The sequence below is a fragment of the Phaenicophaeus curvirostris genome, chromosome 10, assembly GCF_032191515.1.
Source record: "Phaenicophaeus curvirostris isolate KB17595 chromosome 10, BPBGC_Pcur_1.0, whole genome shotgun sequence".
In the NCBI taxonomy this organism is placed as follows: domain Eukaryota; kingdom Metazoa; phylum Chordata; class Aves; order Cuculiformes; family Cuculidae; genus Phaenicophaeus; species Phaenicophaeus curvirostris.
The window spans coordinates 25169622-25186912 of NC_091401.1; the positions used below are offsets into that span (position 1 = coordinate 25169622).

Below are 17291 nucleotides of genomic sequence, written 5' to 3' on the forward strand. Positions count from 1 at the left end.
TGTGGAGAAGGACTTGCAGGTACTGATTGATAAGAAGCTCAACACTAGCTGGCAATGTGCGCTCGCAGCCCAGGCGGCCAACGGTGTCCTGGACTGTGTAAAAGCAGCGTGGCCAGCAGGGCAAGGGAGGCGATTCTGCCCCTCTACTCCGGTCTTGTCAGACCCCACCTGGAGCCCTGGGTCCAATTCTGGAATCCCCTACATAAGAAGGAGATGGAAGTGCCAGAGCAGGTCCAGAGGAGGCCACGGAGATGATCCGAGGGCTGGAGCACCTCTGCTATGAGGTCAGGCTGAGAGAGTTGGGGTTGTTCAGCCTGGAGAAGAGAAGGCTCCAAGCAGACCTTAGAGCCTTAGAGCAGCTTCCAGTATGGAAAGGGGCTCCAGGAAAGCTGGAGAGGGGCTTTTTACAAGAGCATGGAATGACAGGATGAGGGGGAATGGCTTTAAACTGGAAGGAGGAGATTTAGATCAGACATTAGGAAGAAATTCTTCACGATGAGGGTGGTTGCCCTTGTAAAAAAGCAGGGGTCTCAGGAGAGCAGTGTAGAAGGGGAGAAATGTATGGTTTTGCACTCAGCTGCTAATACCCAATGCACTGCACCACCAACACTTGCCCAGCCATCTGGACTCAAACCTGGACTTTGAAATACTCACCGTGCCACCCTGGCAGCAGACACTGGTCACCGAATAACTCGGTTACGGTGACTTCAGTATGAAGAGCTGTTGGCTGCAGCAGTTCCAACACCTCAGAAAGGACATAGGTGCCTTTTCCACCCCTGCTTGGTGAAAGCTGGAATGAGATTTGTTACTGAAGTCATCAACTAAGCCAGAGATTTGTTTCCCATGAGGCTTTCCCAGGACTTAAAGATCTCCCTAAGCGAGCAGAGCAAAACCTGTTGGACCATTCAGTCCCCGTTACGATGCTGTTTGCTTCCTTCAAACTGATCACTAGTGAACTTTATATTAAGAAGACCAAATATGAAACAATGCTACTTCCAGGAGGTTTATTAACGTTACATTGTGGCTTTTAATATAAACTTTAAGAAGTTCTAATACAAGCAATAAACCCACTTCAGCACCTTCTTACCACAATGAGAGCAAGAGGAAATTGGTACTTAAAACAAGGAGCTTTATAAAGTGCATATGAAAATTACAGTCAAATAAACACAATTTAAATCAATGCTTGTTCTACCAACAAAGAAAAAGGTGAACATTTTCATGAACAAATTAACTTCTATGCCAAAATCAGAAGTGCCTTTCAGTTCAGTAGTTTGGTCCAGTGCAGTTCTTTAAAAAAAACAAAACAAAACACAAAAATCAACAAAAAAAAAACCCAAATCAAAAGAAATGTTTCACACAAATAAATAAGTCCAGCATTCTTTGTCCTCTTTAAAAGTAACAGGGCCTAAAAAGCACCAAATTCATAAAATCAGCAATAACATTCTTCAAACAGGCCCACATGTCCATACATTTAAATCTAGTTAAACACAAAAAAATCCCCACCCCAAGCCCCGCCTTGTCACATATCCACATCAACCGCAGCACGAAAAATAATCATTGAAATCATAGGAGAAGAAAATGAAAGTTTGCTTTCTAGCAAGAACTAGTGCATTGACTTGTGACTGTTCTGTTCTTCAGTGCAAACGGAACGCGCCGCCCCCTTCCAGTTTGGAGTCAGAAGTGTGAGGGATGCCCGTACTGGTTCACTCCTTGCTGGGGCTGGTTACCTGGTTGGTAAAGGAGAGGGAGGTGTTTGTGCCTCGTGACTGTACTCCACAGAAATACAGAAGCACGGCAGCATTCCACGCAGTAAGAAAACACGAAATGCAGAGCAAATGTGACTGGGCCACCAGACCGGCAAGTAAGGCTTCTCTGGAGACCAACAGAAACCTGTAGGATGCACTAGCACCAGGAGTTTGGTCTCGCGTCCCTGCTGGGATAAGTAACCAGCTGTCAGGAGGTAAATTAATTAGATGTGTGAGATCTGACACAGAAAACCTTGAGACCATGCCTGTAATTTTCTATTTAACAGATCACAAAAATCAACTCTGATCACCTTCACACCAGGTCCCTTCAGAGCTGACACATGCTGCCAGCGTTCAAAGCAATTACGCAGAGCATTTCCTGAAAGGATATTCAGGAGCTCTGTTGGTTTTGCTTTCATCTCTCCTACTGACAAAAAAAAAGGGTTCCTTTGAGCACCGATATTTGAGATCCCTTCACTGCCAGCCTCAGTCAATAACTGAGAAGTTTCTGCTGTGTATTTCTTCAGTTTCACAAAAAAAGTTGATGTTCACATGCTGTTCACTCTTGCACAGCGACATTTTCTGACCAAGGGTAAGAAAATTAGGAAATTTTAGGAATTAGAAAATTAGGAAGCATTAGGAAAAAATTCTTCACAGAAAGGGTCATTGGGCACTGGAACAGGCTGCCCAGGGAGGTGGTTGAGTCCCCTTCCCTGGAGGTGTTTAAGGCACGGGTGGACGAGGTGCTGAGGGACATGGTTTAGTGTTTGATAGGAATGGTTGGACTCGATGATCCGGTGGGTCTCTTCCAACCTGGTTATTCTGTGATTCTATGAAAATGACTCTATTTGAACACGCATCCACTCATCATGAGCGAAGCGATCAAGCTGAGCCTTGTCTCTTGATCTCTATAGGTCAGAACATGTCTCTCTATAGTGTCGGTCGTGGCTTTTCGTGTCAGACCTCATATATACGGCAGCATTCAAATAGGCAGAACGCCTCCAGAAAGATAATTCCACATTCAGATTTACGTATGTATTTCTGTACATTTGTGCACACCCACACTTACTGGAGAGCTGCTTCTGGAGCTGCCTGACCAGTGCAGCAGTCTGTTGTTGTTGCTGTGTCTGTTGCAAGCCTTGCCTTGGAAACTGCAAAAGAAACATGAAAGATGAAAGAAATAATCACGGCTGTGTAGGCAACAGAAGTGTTTAGCCTGTTCTCCCCTTCAGCCGCTGGAGGAGCAGGTGGAAAGGACAGCAGAAAGCAGCAAGGCCTCCACCACAGATCCTGACTGGATTTTAACAGCACACTGAGGACACATAGAGCACACTGAGAACTTCCAGAGCGTTTGTTCTCTTCATTGCCTAACCGCAAAGTGCAGACCTGCACCTCAGAAGGAACAGCCCCATACACAAGTACAGGTTGGGACTGACTGGCTGGAAAGCAGCTCTGTGGAGAAGGACCTAGGAGTCCTGGTTGACCACACATCAATCATAAGCCAGCAAGGAATGGTTGGACTCGATGATCCGATGGGTCTTTTCCAACCTGGTGATTCTATGATTCTGTGGCCAAGAAGGCCAGTGGTGTGCTGGGGTGGATGGACAAGTGTGACCAGACAGCCAAGGGAGGTTCTCCTACCCCTCTGCTCTGCCCTAGGGAAGCCCCCTCTAGAATCCCGTGTCCAGTTCTGGGCTCCTCAGCTCCAGAAAGACAAGGAACAACTGGAGAGAGTCCAGCAGAGGCCATAGAGATGATAAGAGGACTGGGGCATGTCTTATGTGAGGAAAAACTGATGGACCAGGGTCTGTTCAGCCTGGTTTGGAGAATACTGAGAAGGGATCTCATTAATGCTGATCAATATCTGACAGGTAGGAGGACTGGGCCAGACTCTGTCCAGTGGTATACAGGAACACTACAAGGGGTGACGATCACAAACTGGAGCACAGTAATTTCCACCTGAATGTGAGGAAAAGCCTTTTCTGTGATGGTGACGGAGCACTGGAACAGCTGCCCAGTGAGGGTGTGGAGTCTCCTTCTCTGGAGATCATAGAATCATAGAATAACCAGGTTGGAAGAAACCCACCGGATCATCGAGTCCAACCATATTCCGACACACCTTGATGCGCTCCTGAGCCACTGCTGGAGGTGACTGCTTCAGCAGGGAGTGGGACTGGATGAGCTCCAGAGGGCACTTCCAACCCCTACCACTCTGGGATTCTGTAATTTTTTTTCTCATTAGATTTCGTGAAAATGCACCTTCTTCTAATTAAGAGATTTTTTGTGCTTCTGCACAAGGACACACAATCCACCTGACCAATACAAAAGCCTGATGCGCTGAATAAAAATGGAGCTATTTAATACCCTAATAACATTGTACGTGCTACAGGAAACGCCCAGGCTTTGTTTCAGCGAAACCTTTTGCTTCTTACTGAAGGGAGTTTCAGCGTTTTACAAGACCTCAGCATCTTTTCCCTTTCTGAAACAAAACCCTTGGCTTAAAATCCATTGTGTAATCTTTTGGCTGACAGTCCTTGGTAAATGCTGAGGTTAGACAAAAGCATCAACCACACCACGGTTTTGTGGGGACACAAAACCAACATGCACAGCTCTGTGCTGAGCTGAGTGCTGGAAGAAGGGTCTGCAGCCAGGCAGGTGCTCTGTCCCCGTGACAGTCCTTCCCATTCAGTTGGTTTCACTCCTAGAACGAGCATCTTTGCAAGTAAATTCAAACACGCTACCGCAGAGGCACCAAGGCCAAGTGGGGCAGAGCAGGAGCCCTCCTTGCCACAGCCGGTGTTCAAAGAAGCACTTGCCTCCCCATCAGAGCCCAGCAGGCAAGGTCACCTCCCAGCACACCCCAGTGCATGCATAACCCATGGCATCAGAGTGTGGGTCTACAGCACTGCAGGCATCCAGGAGTCAGCATCGGCAGGCAGTTGGCGATGTGGAGAAGCTTACACAACCCCTCTCCCCATCTCCCTCAGGGATAAACTCACCCCATCACTACCCCGTGCCTGCTCAGAACGCCTGGGTGTCCCCTCTGCTTACCAAAGGCTGCTGCGGTTGCAAGGGCTGGAGACCAAGCACCTGCTGCTGCCCCTGCTGCTGCTGCTGCTGCAACTGAAAGAAGACAGGCATTGAAACATGTGCCAAGACATGCACACTGCCTCACGAGCGACCACGAGCCACGCAAGACAGCTTCCCATGACTGATGTCCAGTCTAGGATCTGGGCTCGCTTACAGCACTGGTTACTGAACGTCCCATTTGGGAGATCAGCCCCACAGCACTCCACTTCCATTGTCAGCCAAGCCAGAGCTGACAAGGAGCACTGTTAATAGACAACAAAATACCCCAAAGCTGGGATATTTAGTTTACTACAATTTCAAGATAAAATCCATTATTGTTTGACAAGAACTGGCACAGATAGTTATTGCATTAAAATGTAAACCCAACCATCGAAGGGCCACGGGAAGGATTTTTAATATCATTTACTTCCTCTGCACCAAGCCCTACTTATTTAGTTGATAAACTGATACTTACTGTCAAATCAAAAATGTATCAACAAGTAAGAATATAGGAAATAGGCCAGACAGGAAGCGAGCCCATCGATTCAATTCCAGCATATACTGCAATGCCAGAGAGGGGAGGGCACAACCACTGCTCTTGTCTTGGCACATTCAGCTCAAAAGTATCAAATTCACCTTCTCCAGAGGCATTCTGCGGTCTTGAAAAACAGAAGTTCTGAATTTTCCATGTGTGTCTCAAGTGCTTCTTTTTTGAAATGTCAAACATAATCAATAAATTATTGCACTTGAGTAAAAGCAGCCTGGGTTCCTAACTGCTTTAGACCTCAATACACACCCTGACACCATCCCCTGATACACAGCGATGTTTACACCCCCTTTCTGCATTAAAATATCCCTGGCCTCCAATGCAGCCAAGCCCCTCACCTGGAAGAGTCTCTGCTGTCGAAGCTGCTGCTGCCTTTGCCTCAGGGGCTCCGGAGGCAGCTGCACCGAGTTCAGGGTGGGATGAGGACCCGTGGCTGATGTGCTCTCCAGTCCCCCTCCAACCAGTGAATTTGGCTGCAAAGGCTGATGGCTCAAGCTGATGGGGGGAAAAATAATGGTTTTATTTATAATAAATAATGGATTTATTTATAGGCAGAGCACAAGTTCATCTAAGAGTACCCAACTCTTATGGACATGGTTTAGTGTTTGATAGGAATGGTTGGACTCGATGATCCTGTGGGTCTCTTCCAACCTGGTCATTCTATGATTCTATGATAAGCTGTGACTTCCATAGATTTAACAGAGGTTACATTTTACAGGAACAATATATCTACTTCTTATGATGGAGATTCCAGAATTTCATGTTCTATAAACACACAGCACAACCAGGCTACAATGCATGCCAAGAAAAACTTAAAATAAAAGTAAAATGAAGGAAAGAAACAGGGGGAAATAGGAGACAAAGGTGAATTTACTGCTAGTTAGACCCAGAATTACCATTTTGATTAATACACTTTATGTCAAATAAAGCTCTAGACCTCTAAATCATAGTTGCTGTTGCAATCCAGCTATGAGAACTGCAGAGGCTCACCGCTGAGCGCCTGTCAAAGGCTGCATGTAGGTAGCAGCCTGCTGCTGAATATACCCGCTGGGCTGCTGTTGGATCTGCCGCAGCCTCTCCATCAGCGTGGGGCTGGAATGAGATGCGGTGTACGCTCGGGGGTTGTAGCTGGGGGAGAGCACTACGGCACCAGGCTGCTGCTGCTGCTGCTGCAAAGGCATCTGAGTGCTGTACATCGTGTATCCGTGAGGCATACTCTGCAGGGAAAGGGACAGAAGAGTAACCCCACTGCGCCCATCAAATCATAATCATAGAATAGTTTGGGTTGGAAGGGACCTTAAAAATCATCTAGTTCCAACCCCTGCCATGGGCAGGGACACCTCCCACTGGATCAGGCTGCCCAACCCCCATCCAACCTGGCCTTGAACACCTCCAGGGATGGGGCAGCCACAGCTTCCCTGGGCAACCTGTTCCAGTCCCTCACCACCCTCATGGTGAAGAAATTCCTCCTTATGTCTAGTCTAAATCTGCCCCTCTCCAGTTTATACCCATTGCCCCTCAACCTATCACTCCAAGCCTTTGTAAACAGTCCCTCCCCAGCTTTCTTGTAGCCCCTTCAGGTACTGGAAGGTCACTATAAGGTCTCCTCGGAGTCTTCTCCAGGCTGAACAACCCCAACTCTCTTAGCGTTTCTTCATATGGGAGGTGCTCCAGCCCTCTGATCATCTTTGCAGCCCTCCTCTGGACCATACTTGAAATAGGCAATTATAAAAGAAACAGATGTCCTTTATCAAAGGGACAAAGCCTGGACAATCAGAGGCAGGTCAGTGAGATGCGGTGCTATACCCACACACTGACCCTGGTCATTCCCTGCTTCCGTCTGGGGCTTCAGGCAGCTGAAAACTGGTCACACGGATTGAATGTGCACCCCGGCACCTTTCCCTGGGACGCACTGAGAAAGAGCTCCACAGCTCCACCTCTCTTTTCTTTGTTTTCTTCCCCCACAAAGTGCCAGAACGACCAAACACAATGGACCTGATGATCTTAAAGGTGTTTTCCAACCTAAAAGATTCTGCAAGCAAGGTTCATTTTGAAGAGTCATTGGTATCACTATCTCACCAAAAGCTGGACACATTTGAGGTGAAGTATTTTGCCTTTAACAGCAACAACATTAGGAAAAACTGGGCAGTGACCATGTTTAAGAACACTTACAAACTACCACATGGCGAGACTGCAGGCATCCTTGAAGGTGGCTCTCACCGTTACCCTCGGCCACACACACAAGGCACATCCCAAGCACAGAAAAGCAGGCTGGGAGGTAAAGGAGCTCCTTCTGAAAGCATTTTTATGCAGACACCCCATGGGAGTAGTGCCATACCTGTGCTTGCTGTAACCCTGGGTACTGTGGAAGCTGAGACGGGGGTCGAACTTGCGGAGGGAAAATAGCAGCTTGGTCCATTGGCTGACCCTGAAAGACACATCACCCATCAGATTTGGCCTCCAGATCCCACACGAGCAACTGTCCAATTCTGGACAAGAATCCCACCAAATTGTGTCCTACAGAATCAGGGAGAAACTTGACCATTTCCTTCAAGGCAGAGCACTGCCCAGCACCAAACTGCTGAACAGTATTTACTCTCAGGGAGATGGGAGGATTGACTTCTGTTTCTGACACTACTGTAACACTGCAGCAGTGAAGAAATAGGCATTTACTGAACAGATGGCCTTTAAAATGTGGCTCTACAAAGGATTAGAAATAAATAGTCTAGCTGTCTTGAAGACAGTACATCAAATTATGCAGGAAGCTTAGAGTGAATTATAATCTCCAGTATAAATACACAGTTGATATCTTTTTCAGGCTACCTGATTACTAGTTTTGCCCCATGTGAAGCAGGCAAAATGCAGATTAGCAGATTTTATGATGACATAGAAAATACCAGTATGATAAATGGGTAACACAAGCACCTCCAGCTCCCAACCCGTACAGCTTGGAAATGCACTCTGGATTTGTGATCAGCAGAAAGCTTACTTGGTTCATTTTGAATCATCTCAATATTGATGCCCAATTAATGGCAAGTCATTTAAAGACTTCAATTATAACTGCATTAGTGTGTTTTGAAGCATCAGAAAAGCAGGAAAAAAAAATGTAATGACTTAATTCTAGGACCAAGACTGTAAAAAACTGGTGAATGAGAATTTGCCAAGGATATAACCAAGCGTGTGTATTTTCTGTGCAATCGTGACGTTGCACTTGATACTTTTGAAAACTATTATACTCAAAAAAGCTCAGCGGCAGGCATGAGCTGGAAGCAATGATGCTCCTTCCTGTAGCTGCCCAGTTCACCACAAAGAAAAAACAAACCAAAAACCAAAGAAGTTCAAGTCCTCCAACAATGCCTTTGTCATTTTCATCAGCATATCCTTAGAGAGATGTGTTATAATTTGAGACTAAAAATTACTTTGATAAGACACTGAAAGCAGCAACGTTACAGTAAGGGTTACCAGGTGGAAAATAAAATCTCTGACAGGATGGGATAAAAAAACTGAGGCACCATCGTTATCTGATCCCATCCTTTCAGCAGCAACTGTACCAAATATTAACAAGTCTGTAAGCACAACCAGCAGTCCTGTAGTCCGGCTGTTAGTTTGGATTGGGTTTAAAAATGTGAGCATCCACATCAACAGACCTGAGAAACAAGCAGAGCGACCTGTTATGAACAGGAATCGCTGAGGGAAGAGGTACGGTATAGAGAAAGCATTCCAGCTTCAACCGACCGAGCCCCAGGAGACATGAACTGCTATGACAAGACTGGATTAACCACCTTCTGCTTCAGGTAGAGAACAGACAGAAGAAGACAAGGACAAGATGCAAAACTTGGGGTACAGCAACCATAGGGTTGGTCACACACTCATTTTTCATTCCTTCCTTTCCCTGTGAAAACAAAGAAATAAAATGCTGATCTAGCCAGGGTCTGATGGGACCAACGCTAAAGGGGTGGAAGGAGGCAGAGGCTACACTGAGGATTCCAACATCTCATGGGAAATTCTGAAGAACAAATTTGGAGGTACAGAAAGTGTGAAGAGACTAACATCTATCAGTCCTGACAAAAGGTCAGGATAAATTAAATTTATCTGAAAAAATATTTACAAAATCGGACATGGAGCTCTCAAAATGACGACCTGATGGGTGAGAAACTGAAAAGCTGAACAGAGCGTCCTCCTTGCAGACAGGATGCACATAAAACAGACATCAGCCAAGCAGATGGGAAAGGTACTCAAGTACTTAAGAATTTTCTGGGTTTTAGAGACAAAAGAAGAAAACCAGCAAAAATAATTTCTCTGAGCAAATCGCTTCTGAAACTTCTTCATAAGGTGCCCACCACAAGATAAAGATGTGACTTGAATTCACCCTAAGGTGAAATCTGGTAAAAACAAGGCTGATTTCTAGAAAAAAAATGGTGCCTTAAGCCAGTCCCAGCAATAACACAAACCGCTGCAGGGTTCTGTGAAGCTGGACCAGAGCCATGCTCCATGCACTCTGTGTCCTATCCTTCTGTTTCACAGCAAGCGCCAGCCCGGTGCGGCCAAGAGCAGAATCTGTCCTCATGCCCATGCACTGTAAAGAGCATCCCCTCAACGTCTGTGGAAGTCACATCGATGGAGACTGGATTAGGCTCTAATTCTGTATGGCAATGCTATGTAAGCGGCTGCCTGATCCCAGCCATGCACGGTGGGCAGAGCACCACAAGCGAGTTTTGTCTCCTGATCCTTTCCCCGCCATCGAAAACGCACGCAAAGCCGTGAAGCCAGTAGAGTGCGAGACCCAAGAGCCACAAACCCCAGCTGAAGGCACCACAGCTCAGGGCAGGCAAGTGCCACAGGCAAAATCACACCTGAAACATAAGCAAAAGCTGTTCCTTACACAAGGGACAGATGGATGTGCCCCACAGCAGCACACGGCAGCTGAGAAAGCTCCTCTGTATTGAAAGTGAGCCCTGCATTCCTGAGCAGCAGCAGCAGAGGTTGCTAAATTCAAAGGGACTTCTCTCTCCAGGCATAAGTTAGCAAAGAGTGAACCAGACGTGCAGGTCAACTGCTGCAAGCCAGAAAGGGGCATACAGGTCAAACAAAACCAGAACCAAAACAAGGAGGAAAAAAAACCAAACACTTTTATTCAATGCTACAGCAATAAGCACTGTTCTCTTTGTTCTGCTTGCACCTCAAATTGAAGCAACCTGCCTGCTTTTTCCTGAGACCATAGCGTAGAAAGAATTTTCTTCTCTGGTGGTGCTGGGACTGGCAAAGGTGACTGGAGTGGCCTTGGAGCTGTAGACTGATTTCGAGCAAGATCTGAGCAAATCTGACTTGGAAAGTAGTCCCATGAAACACCACCACTTATTTTGGCAAGGAGACGATGATAGATTTGAGGGAGCTCACTGAATACCTGCTGCATATCTAGGTGTGCCTAATTAATTGCAAATACAGCGATCTACACCCTGTTCTGACATGCTACAAGGAATGATTCCACATATATAAAACATGGACAACAGGGTAAGCAGCAAAGTCCTTTTAAAAACATGTTCTGTTTTGTCTTTCCATTCAGTGCTTTTAACAGCATTACAGTTTCCTTCAGACAGGAACAAAGTGCTGCAAACCAACTCTGAAACAGCTTTTCTAATTAATGTCTGGAAAGCTTTCCAACACAGACATTAGGGATGAAATTTCATGCCATCATTGGTTTTCCCCAGAAACAACTGGATTAGATGAAATTAATTTATTAAAAAGTTAAGTGTCGGTTGTTACTTGTTTGGAAGTAACAAATCATGGTTATTCTGATAACTGCACATCCTGCCACAGCTCAGGAACAGACCATCAGGCAGCACAGGTCGTGCTCAGGTGAGCCAAGAAGCATTTTGGAAACTACAGCCGAGGCAGAGCGAGGGGAGCTGACTGGTGCTGCTGAGCTGAGCAGCACAGCTACATCCCACCGCAACAGGAACAGCTCCAAGCGCTGCTGGGGAAGCGCTGGTGGCACGTGCTGCCAAAAAGGACATGTGGTCCATCCCTTAGTGCTCATCTGACACGGCAGCCACCACTACCACATCCTACATCACAGCAGGAGCTGCCGCAGTGGAAGGCAGCGGAGAGGAGCAGATCCAGCCACCAGCAGGGAGATGGGACCACGTCAGCCATGCTTGGATGGACACGGCACCAGACATATATTCCAGCCTCACTAATCTTTAGCTGCAAGGAACACAACAGGAGAGGAAAAATATTCATCGATGATGCAGTTATTGGAACTACTTGTATGAAACAAAATATTCTATGTGTGCAAGTGTATTCACAGCCTTCCCACATGCAGCCACTGTACTACCTAGGCAAGAGGAGTGCCAAAGCGTTATCATTCTCATCACAAGCAAAGTGTGCAGCCTGAGTGCTGAAAGGCATGTTTGTGCAAAAGAAAAAACAAAGAGAAGTTCATGGTCTCAGAGTGGTTACCATTATGTTGTCAAAGCCATCCTGAAGGGATACAGCAGCGCTACAGACATCCTAAAGGAAAAGGACAGGCAAAAAAATAGCAAACAATACAAAGAATACACACGATTAGGCTCAGATTGTTAGTGGAGCAGCACAGCACCTTTACAGAGCTCATCTGTATGTACTCAAAGAATACTGGTGTTTCAGAATGCTAACAGGGTCCTTTTGGGTGGTTTTTATGCTAACAAACCTCAATACTTCTATGGAATTTATGAGGAGAAAGTCTAAACCTGAAAAGGACTCCTTACCATCCACAGGAGCCTATTAATTCTATATGTAATACTCAAAATTCTTTTAAAAAGTCGAGTTCTTAAAGACCTTGCACCATGGCTGTTCACAAGAGCACAGTGCATACAGCACAGCACTACAGAGCAGGCTCGTACACTTCCATTAGCATTGCCTCCTCCAAATCCAGGACCGCAGCAAGAACTACTACAAGTTCCCCAGGGACATGTTTCTGCACTCAAGCACCACGCAGGCAGGCAGGTGTCCCCCTGGAGCAGCCCAGAGTGGCAGGGATGCGCAAATTTTTACATCTAAGGCTGAATGAATCTTCCCAAATATCCAGCAAGGCAAGTCGAGGACGCTGTGGAGAAGTAACTGGGAACAAAGATTTGGTTTAAATGGCTCTGGTTTAACTTGGTTTGCACCAGCTTAACTTATACCGACTCACTGCTGAAATAAAAACATGCCTGATGCAGAACCACAGATGAACACCCAGCACACCTTGTACATTAGCTAAAACAGGTGTCTGAACCTGGATTTTAGTGCAGCTCTTATACTGGAAGAGTTCAATCCAAATTTGATGAAAAAGTTAATCACAGACATCTTATTAATCTTATTGAGGCATGGATTCACACCTTCATGATAAGTTTATTCTCCTTACTGACAATCTGTCTATGCAGCAGTTTGGTGCAGAAGTTGAACACTGCTCTTACCAACTAGAAACCATCCCTGTTTGAAACCAAAAGGGAAAAGCAACATCTTTTGTCTTCTAAATGTAGCAAACAACAGCATTTCTTAAATATGAGAATAATGTGTCATTTTAGATCTTCAATTATTTCTTTTCCATCCACCTAGCCCCAATTGTTGACCGTCACTTGTTTCCCGAAAGCTCTTATTTAAGCCTGTATTTTATCAGTTACTGAAAGCCAGTTGGACCTAGCACTAAAACAGTGAGATATTGCCTAATGTAAGATATACTACAGGGTTTCTACTAAATAAGAAGTGATGGCTTCATTGTAGAGCTCAGTCCCTTCAGATTTGAGGTACCTAATCTTTAGCAATTCATAGCGCCTACAGGACATCAATGAGGGATTAAATACTTGCTGTCTGGCTGAGGTGATCAAGCACACATCCAGAGCTTTGGGGAGCTTTTTTGTTTTTAAAAAAAAAAGGTAGAAGAAAACACGCATACAGGGAAACCCTAGTTTCACAATTATGAGCAATCCATTTAAACTATTGTAGCCCATCAGCAATTTAAGCACTACAGAGGGCTTTGCACGCATCATAGCAGAGAGACTGAAAGAGGAATCAGAAGGGTAATGAGGGAACTGTATCAGAATAGAGACAGTGTGGACGAAATGACAAGGACATTTGCTGAGAATTTCGACTATTTTGAGCAAAGATGACATATCACAGAATGTGAAAACAAGACAGCATAAAAGCAATGTAATACACACTGCCGTGAGAGTAATAACAGGTACAGAAGGACCTTAAAATAAAGGTGAAAAGTTATTGTTTTTACCATCAACAACTGTACACACACTGCTTGTTATCTGAGATGCAAAAATCAAGTTTCTGTTCTTACACTGTCAATTCAAATGCAGCCTGAATGTAACCACACTCTGAAAATCAGCTCAGGCTCTGAAAGGTGTTGCTCAATAGCCATGTGCAGCTTGGCACACAGCAGCTGTATCCTGCAAAAACGTTACGAGAAGAAATACCAGCTATTTCTAGAGAACATGGGTATCCATGTGCACATTGTGTACAGAAACAGCTCCTGCTGGACTTCCTGGATGTTTAACTGTGAAGAACATTGCCGTGCCCCTGCCACTCACTTGCAGCTTGGTGGTACATAGTAGCACCCAATTCCACTATGGAAGTCTCTGTGACACAACAGGAACAAGAATATCATCAAGCAGGAAAAGCAAAACCTGATTTTATGAAACACAGGAAAAATAGAAGGGACTGAGACCAAAGGGCAAACGAAGTTTAAATGCAGATGGCTCTAGTAAAGCAATATTTGGGGAATTATTGCAACTAAACATCAACTGGCTCTCTGCTCCACAGGATGAACAGCCAAGAGGGAAGGCAAAACTACTGAGCTGCTCTTCACACTTAGGGGTTTGGACAAACCTGTTGGAGAGACCGTGACTGTGCTTGCTGCCTGAGGAGCCGCTGCTGCTGCTCTTGCTGCAGGAGCTTCATCTGGAGCAACTGCTGCTGAGGCGTGATTGCATGGATAGATGGGGGCTGCATCATGGTGCCAGAGCGTCGCTGCAGCATGTTCGACAGGGCTTGCTTCGTATTAGTTGGAACAAAGGAGCCTGTCAGATCCAGCCTGGAACCACCTAAAAGTCACCCAAAACACAAATGCATTCTCTGCCTTCAGTAAGAGTGTTGTTGGCACAGATCACTGCTAATTCATCAGCTCCTGTTTGGTTAGCTCTACAATAATGGCAATAAACTCATCTCTGTAAAGGCAGGTAGCGAAGGGGATTAAACCAGACTATTGGCCTGAGAAAATAAATGGGTAAAATAGCTTTGAAGATTGCCACTTGTAAATGAGAATGAAAAGCGAAAAGGATATGGACTGTTGCATGTTCTACGTCACATAAAACGTGTGACTACTACTGAGGAACAGAAGTTGCATGTCAGAGCAAAAGTATGATTTATGCAGCTTATTATGGCAAGCCAGTTTCACAATGAGATGGCAGTAATTTATGCACTCCCTGTCATTTCATAGAAATCATGTATCTATGTGTCAGATTTACAAAAGTAATCTTAAATTTTTGTTTTTAAAATGAGCACTTCCTTAAAACTTCAGCCACTGCCCAGTATATTCTGAAGATATTCACATGCTTAAAATACAGCTCTAGTTGTATTTAGAGTTCCAGGAAAAATATTTGACATTTATACACTGGAACCAAACTTCTAAACTTCTGAGTAATATCCAAGAAGGACACAATGTCACGATGTCACAAACTGCTGTGCCCTGCAGCAAGCACAATGCCTGGGGTAAACTGTACACACTTACTGGAAGAATCCTACAGAAAATAAAGCACGTATCACAAATGCTGCAAAAATGTGAGCCCGCGGTTTTACTTATTCCCTCTAGCAGATGGTAATCACTGCAGTTTTCAGTATGAATCAAAGAAGAAATATCCCAAAGGTCACTTGTTTCCTTTAACAATCCCTCTCGTTTCATTCCTTATTGAACTTCTACCAGCTCTCTTATATTGTCACCACAGTTTGTCATTTTGTGCTTATCTACCAAAAAGGTTTAATAGAGCTTAATAGAGCTTAACAGCTTAAAAAGTTTAATAGAGACAGAGCTACAACTGAGAACAGAAAGCCCTTCAAAAAAATCCAGCTACCTAAGGAGTAAAAGAAATGGCATCAGCAGACATTTCCTGCTTCAGAGACGGTTAGAAACAAAATGTGGTCAGAAGTAGTCAATTTTTATCCCACCTCAAATAAGAAAGCCCCTTGTTTGTGAACTCAAAGGTCTCTCGTACCTGGTGGGAGGGGCTGGCTCTGCACAAAGAAGCCGGGCTGCTGTGGCTGGCCCATGACATTGTAACCCCACAGGGCAGACGGAGGATGCTGCATCATCTGCGAGGAACCTGGTGAATACGTGGGAGGCACTCTGTATAAGTTGTTCTGGGGGTATTCCTGAAAATACACAGTCAAAGTGAACGTCACTGACATTCATACCTTACGAACTCATAAATAATGCCAATTTTCCTACTGAATTATTAAAGGATAGAGACAGTTCCCATTGTTGTCTGCAATGATGTAAAAACCAGATTAAGTCTCAGGCTGCCCACTGGTAATTAACAACCGCACAGACACGTCATCCACTTTCTACCTTATTAGCAAGTATTTTCTGCAGGCTATACTATACCTAAGTACAGTAAAGGACAAGGACACCTTGCTGTATCAGTATATAAATAACAGGAGGAGGTATTTCAAGTTTTGTATCGGGCACCAAACACTTACATCAGCCCTTGAGCTTGACTTGGACTTTCGCTTCCTGCCCTTTGTCTTCTTCTCGTCATCTGTGGCAAGTTTTCCCTGATCTGAGAGCTCTCCTGACTTCCTTTCTGGTTCCTGAGAGACAGGGGTGGTGGGCTCTTCCTCCTCCTCCTCTGGAGGAAGGGGCAAGGGCTCGAGGTAGTAACTCCGTGGCTTGGGTTTGGTGTGCGTGTGGTACAGGAGGAGATGCTGCTGCTCCTCATATTTTATCACTTTCCTGTCAACACGAACTGTACCAAACCATGCCCAGGAGAGAGGAGCAGGATTTTTGTGACCTTCAAATAAATCCCAAGGGGAGATCTTTTGTTTTGTTGAAACCTGAAGACCCTGTTTCAGAATAAAAGCGAAATTAGTATTTTAAGAAAATGCTGGAGCAGACTATTTGTTTTATACATCATTATTTGAGTCATAAAAATCCAGTACGGATTTTTCATTTCCACAAAATGTACCAAATGCATTCTGGTAGGATTTTAACCTCAATCCAAGGCTGCCACTAATTAAAGAGAAATTCTATTTTTATAGTACCATTTGCTTAGAACTATGCTAAAAATCTCAAGTTCCATCTATGTAATTTTGGAGGAAAAGTCAAATATCTATCAAAAATCACTAATCTGACAATATGCTTGCCAAAAGTTTACATATTGAAATAAAGGGAAATAAGCCTAAGCTGTATATCACCTAAAATGCCTATCTAGCCTGCAGCAGAAAAAGCTCTATCCTAAGCTCTATTCTTCTCTTTTAAATATATTCACTTAAAAAAAATATGCATCCCTTTGTATTCCCAAAATATCCAAAACAATACTTCTTCCCCTAATTTCCACCCCACGCAAGAAATAGGTTTAGAGGTTCCCACGAGTTCTCACATGTCAGATTCCACTTGAAAAGCAAATACTGTTTTAAGAGCTTCTGCTGTTCAAGTCAAATGCCAATTTGGTTTTGGCAGCTGGAGTTGCCTCCAGTCCAGACCCTACATTGCAATTAAGCAAGCTCATAGAATCACAGAATCACCAGGTTGGAAGAGACCCACCAGATCATCGAGTCCAACCATTCCTATCAATCACTAAACCATGTCCCTTAGCACCTCATCCACCCATCCCTTAAACCCCTCCAGGGAAGGTGACTCAACCCCCTCCCTGGGCAGCCTCGGACACTGCCCAATGACCCTTTCTGTG

General features: G+C 44.9%; 1 protein-coding gene across 1 annotated transcript in view; it reads right to left on the reverse strand.

The window, feature by feature from the left end:
• Window positions 1–1285: 1285 nt before the first annotated feature.
• The window catches only part of MED12L (mediator complex subunit 12L), a 128841-nt gene continuing 112835 nt past the window's right edge, over window positions 1286–17291 (reverse strand). The window contains exons 36-45 of the mRNA XM_069865180.1: window positions 16084–16446; window positions 15600–15756; window positions 14218–14432; window positions 11821–11871; window positions 7700–7789; window positions 6352–6578; window positions 5700–5856; window positions 4797–4868; window positions 2815–2896; window positions 1286–1727 (exon numbers count right to left, since the gene is read on the reverse strand). Of these exons, the coding sequence (XP_069721281.1) occupies window positions 1675–1727; window positions 2815–2896; window positions 4797–4868; window positions 5700–5856; window positions 6352–6578; window positions 7700–7789; window positions 11821–11871; window positions 14218–14432; window positions 15600–15756; window positions 16084–16446 (1467 nt within the window). The 3' untranslated portion in view covers window positions 1286–1674. The remainder of the gene's footprint in view (window positions 1728–2814; window positions 2897–4796; window positions 4869–5699; window positions 5857–6351; window positions 6579–7699; window positions 7790–11820; window positions 11872–14217; window positions 14433–15599; window positions 15757–16083; window positions 16447–17291) is intronic.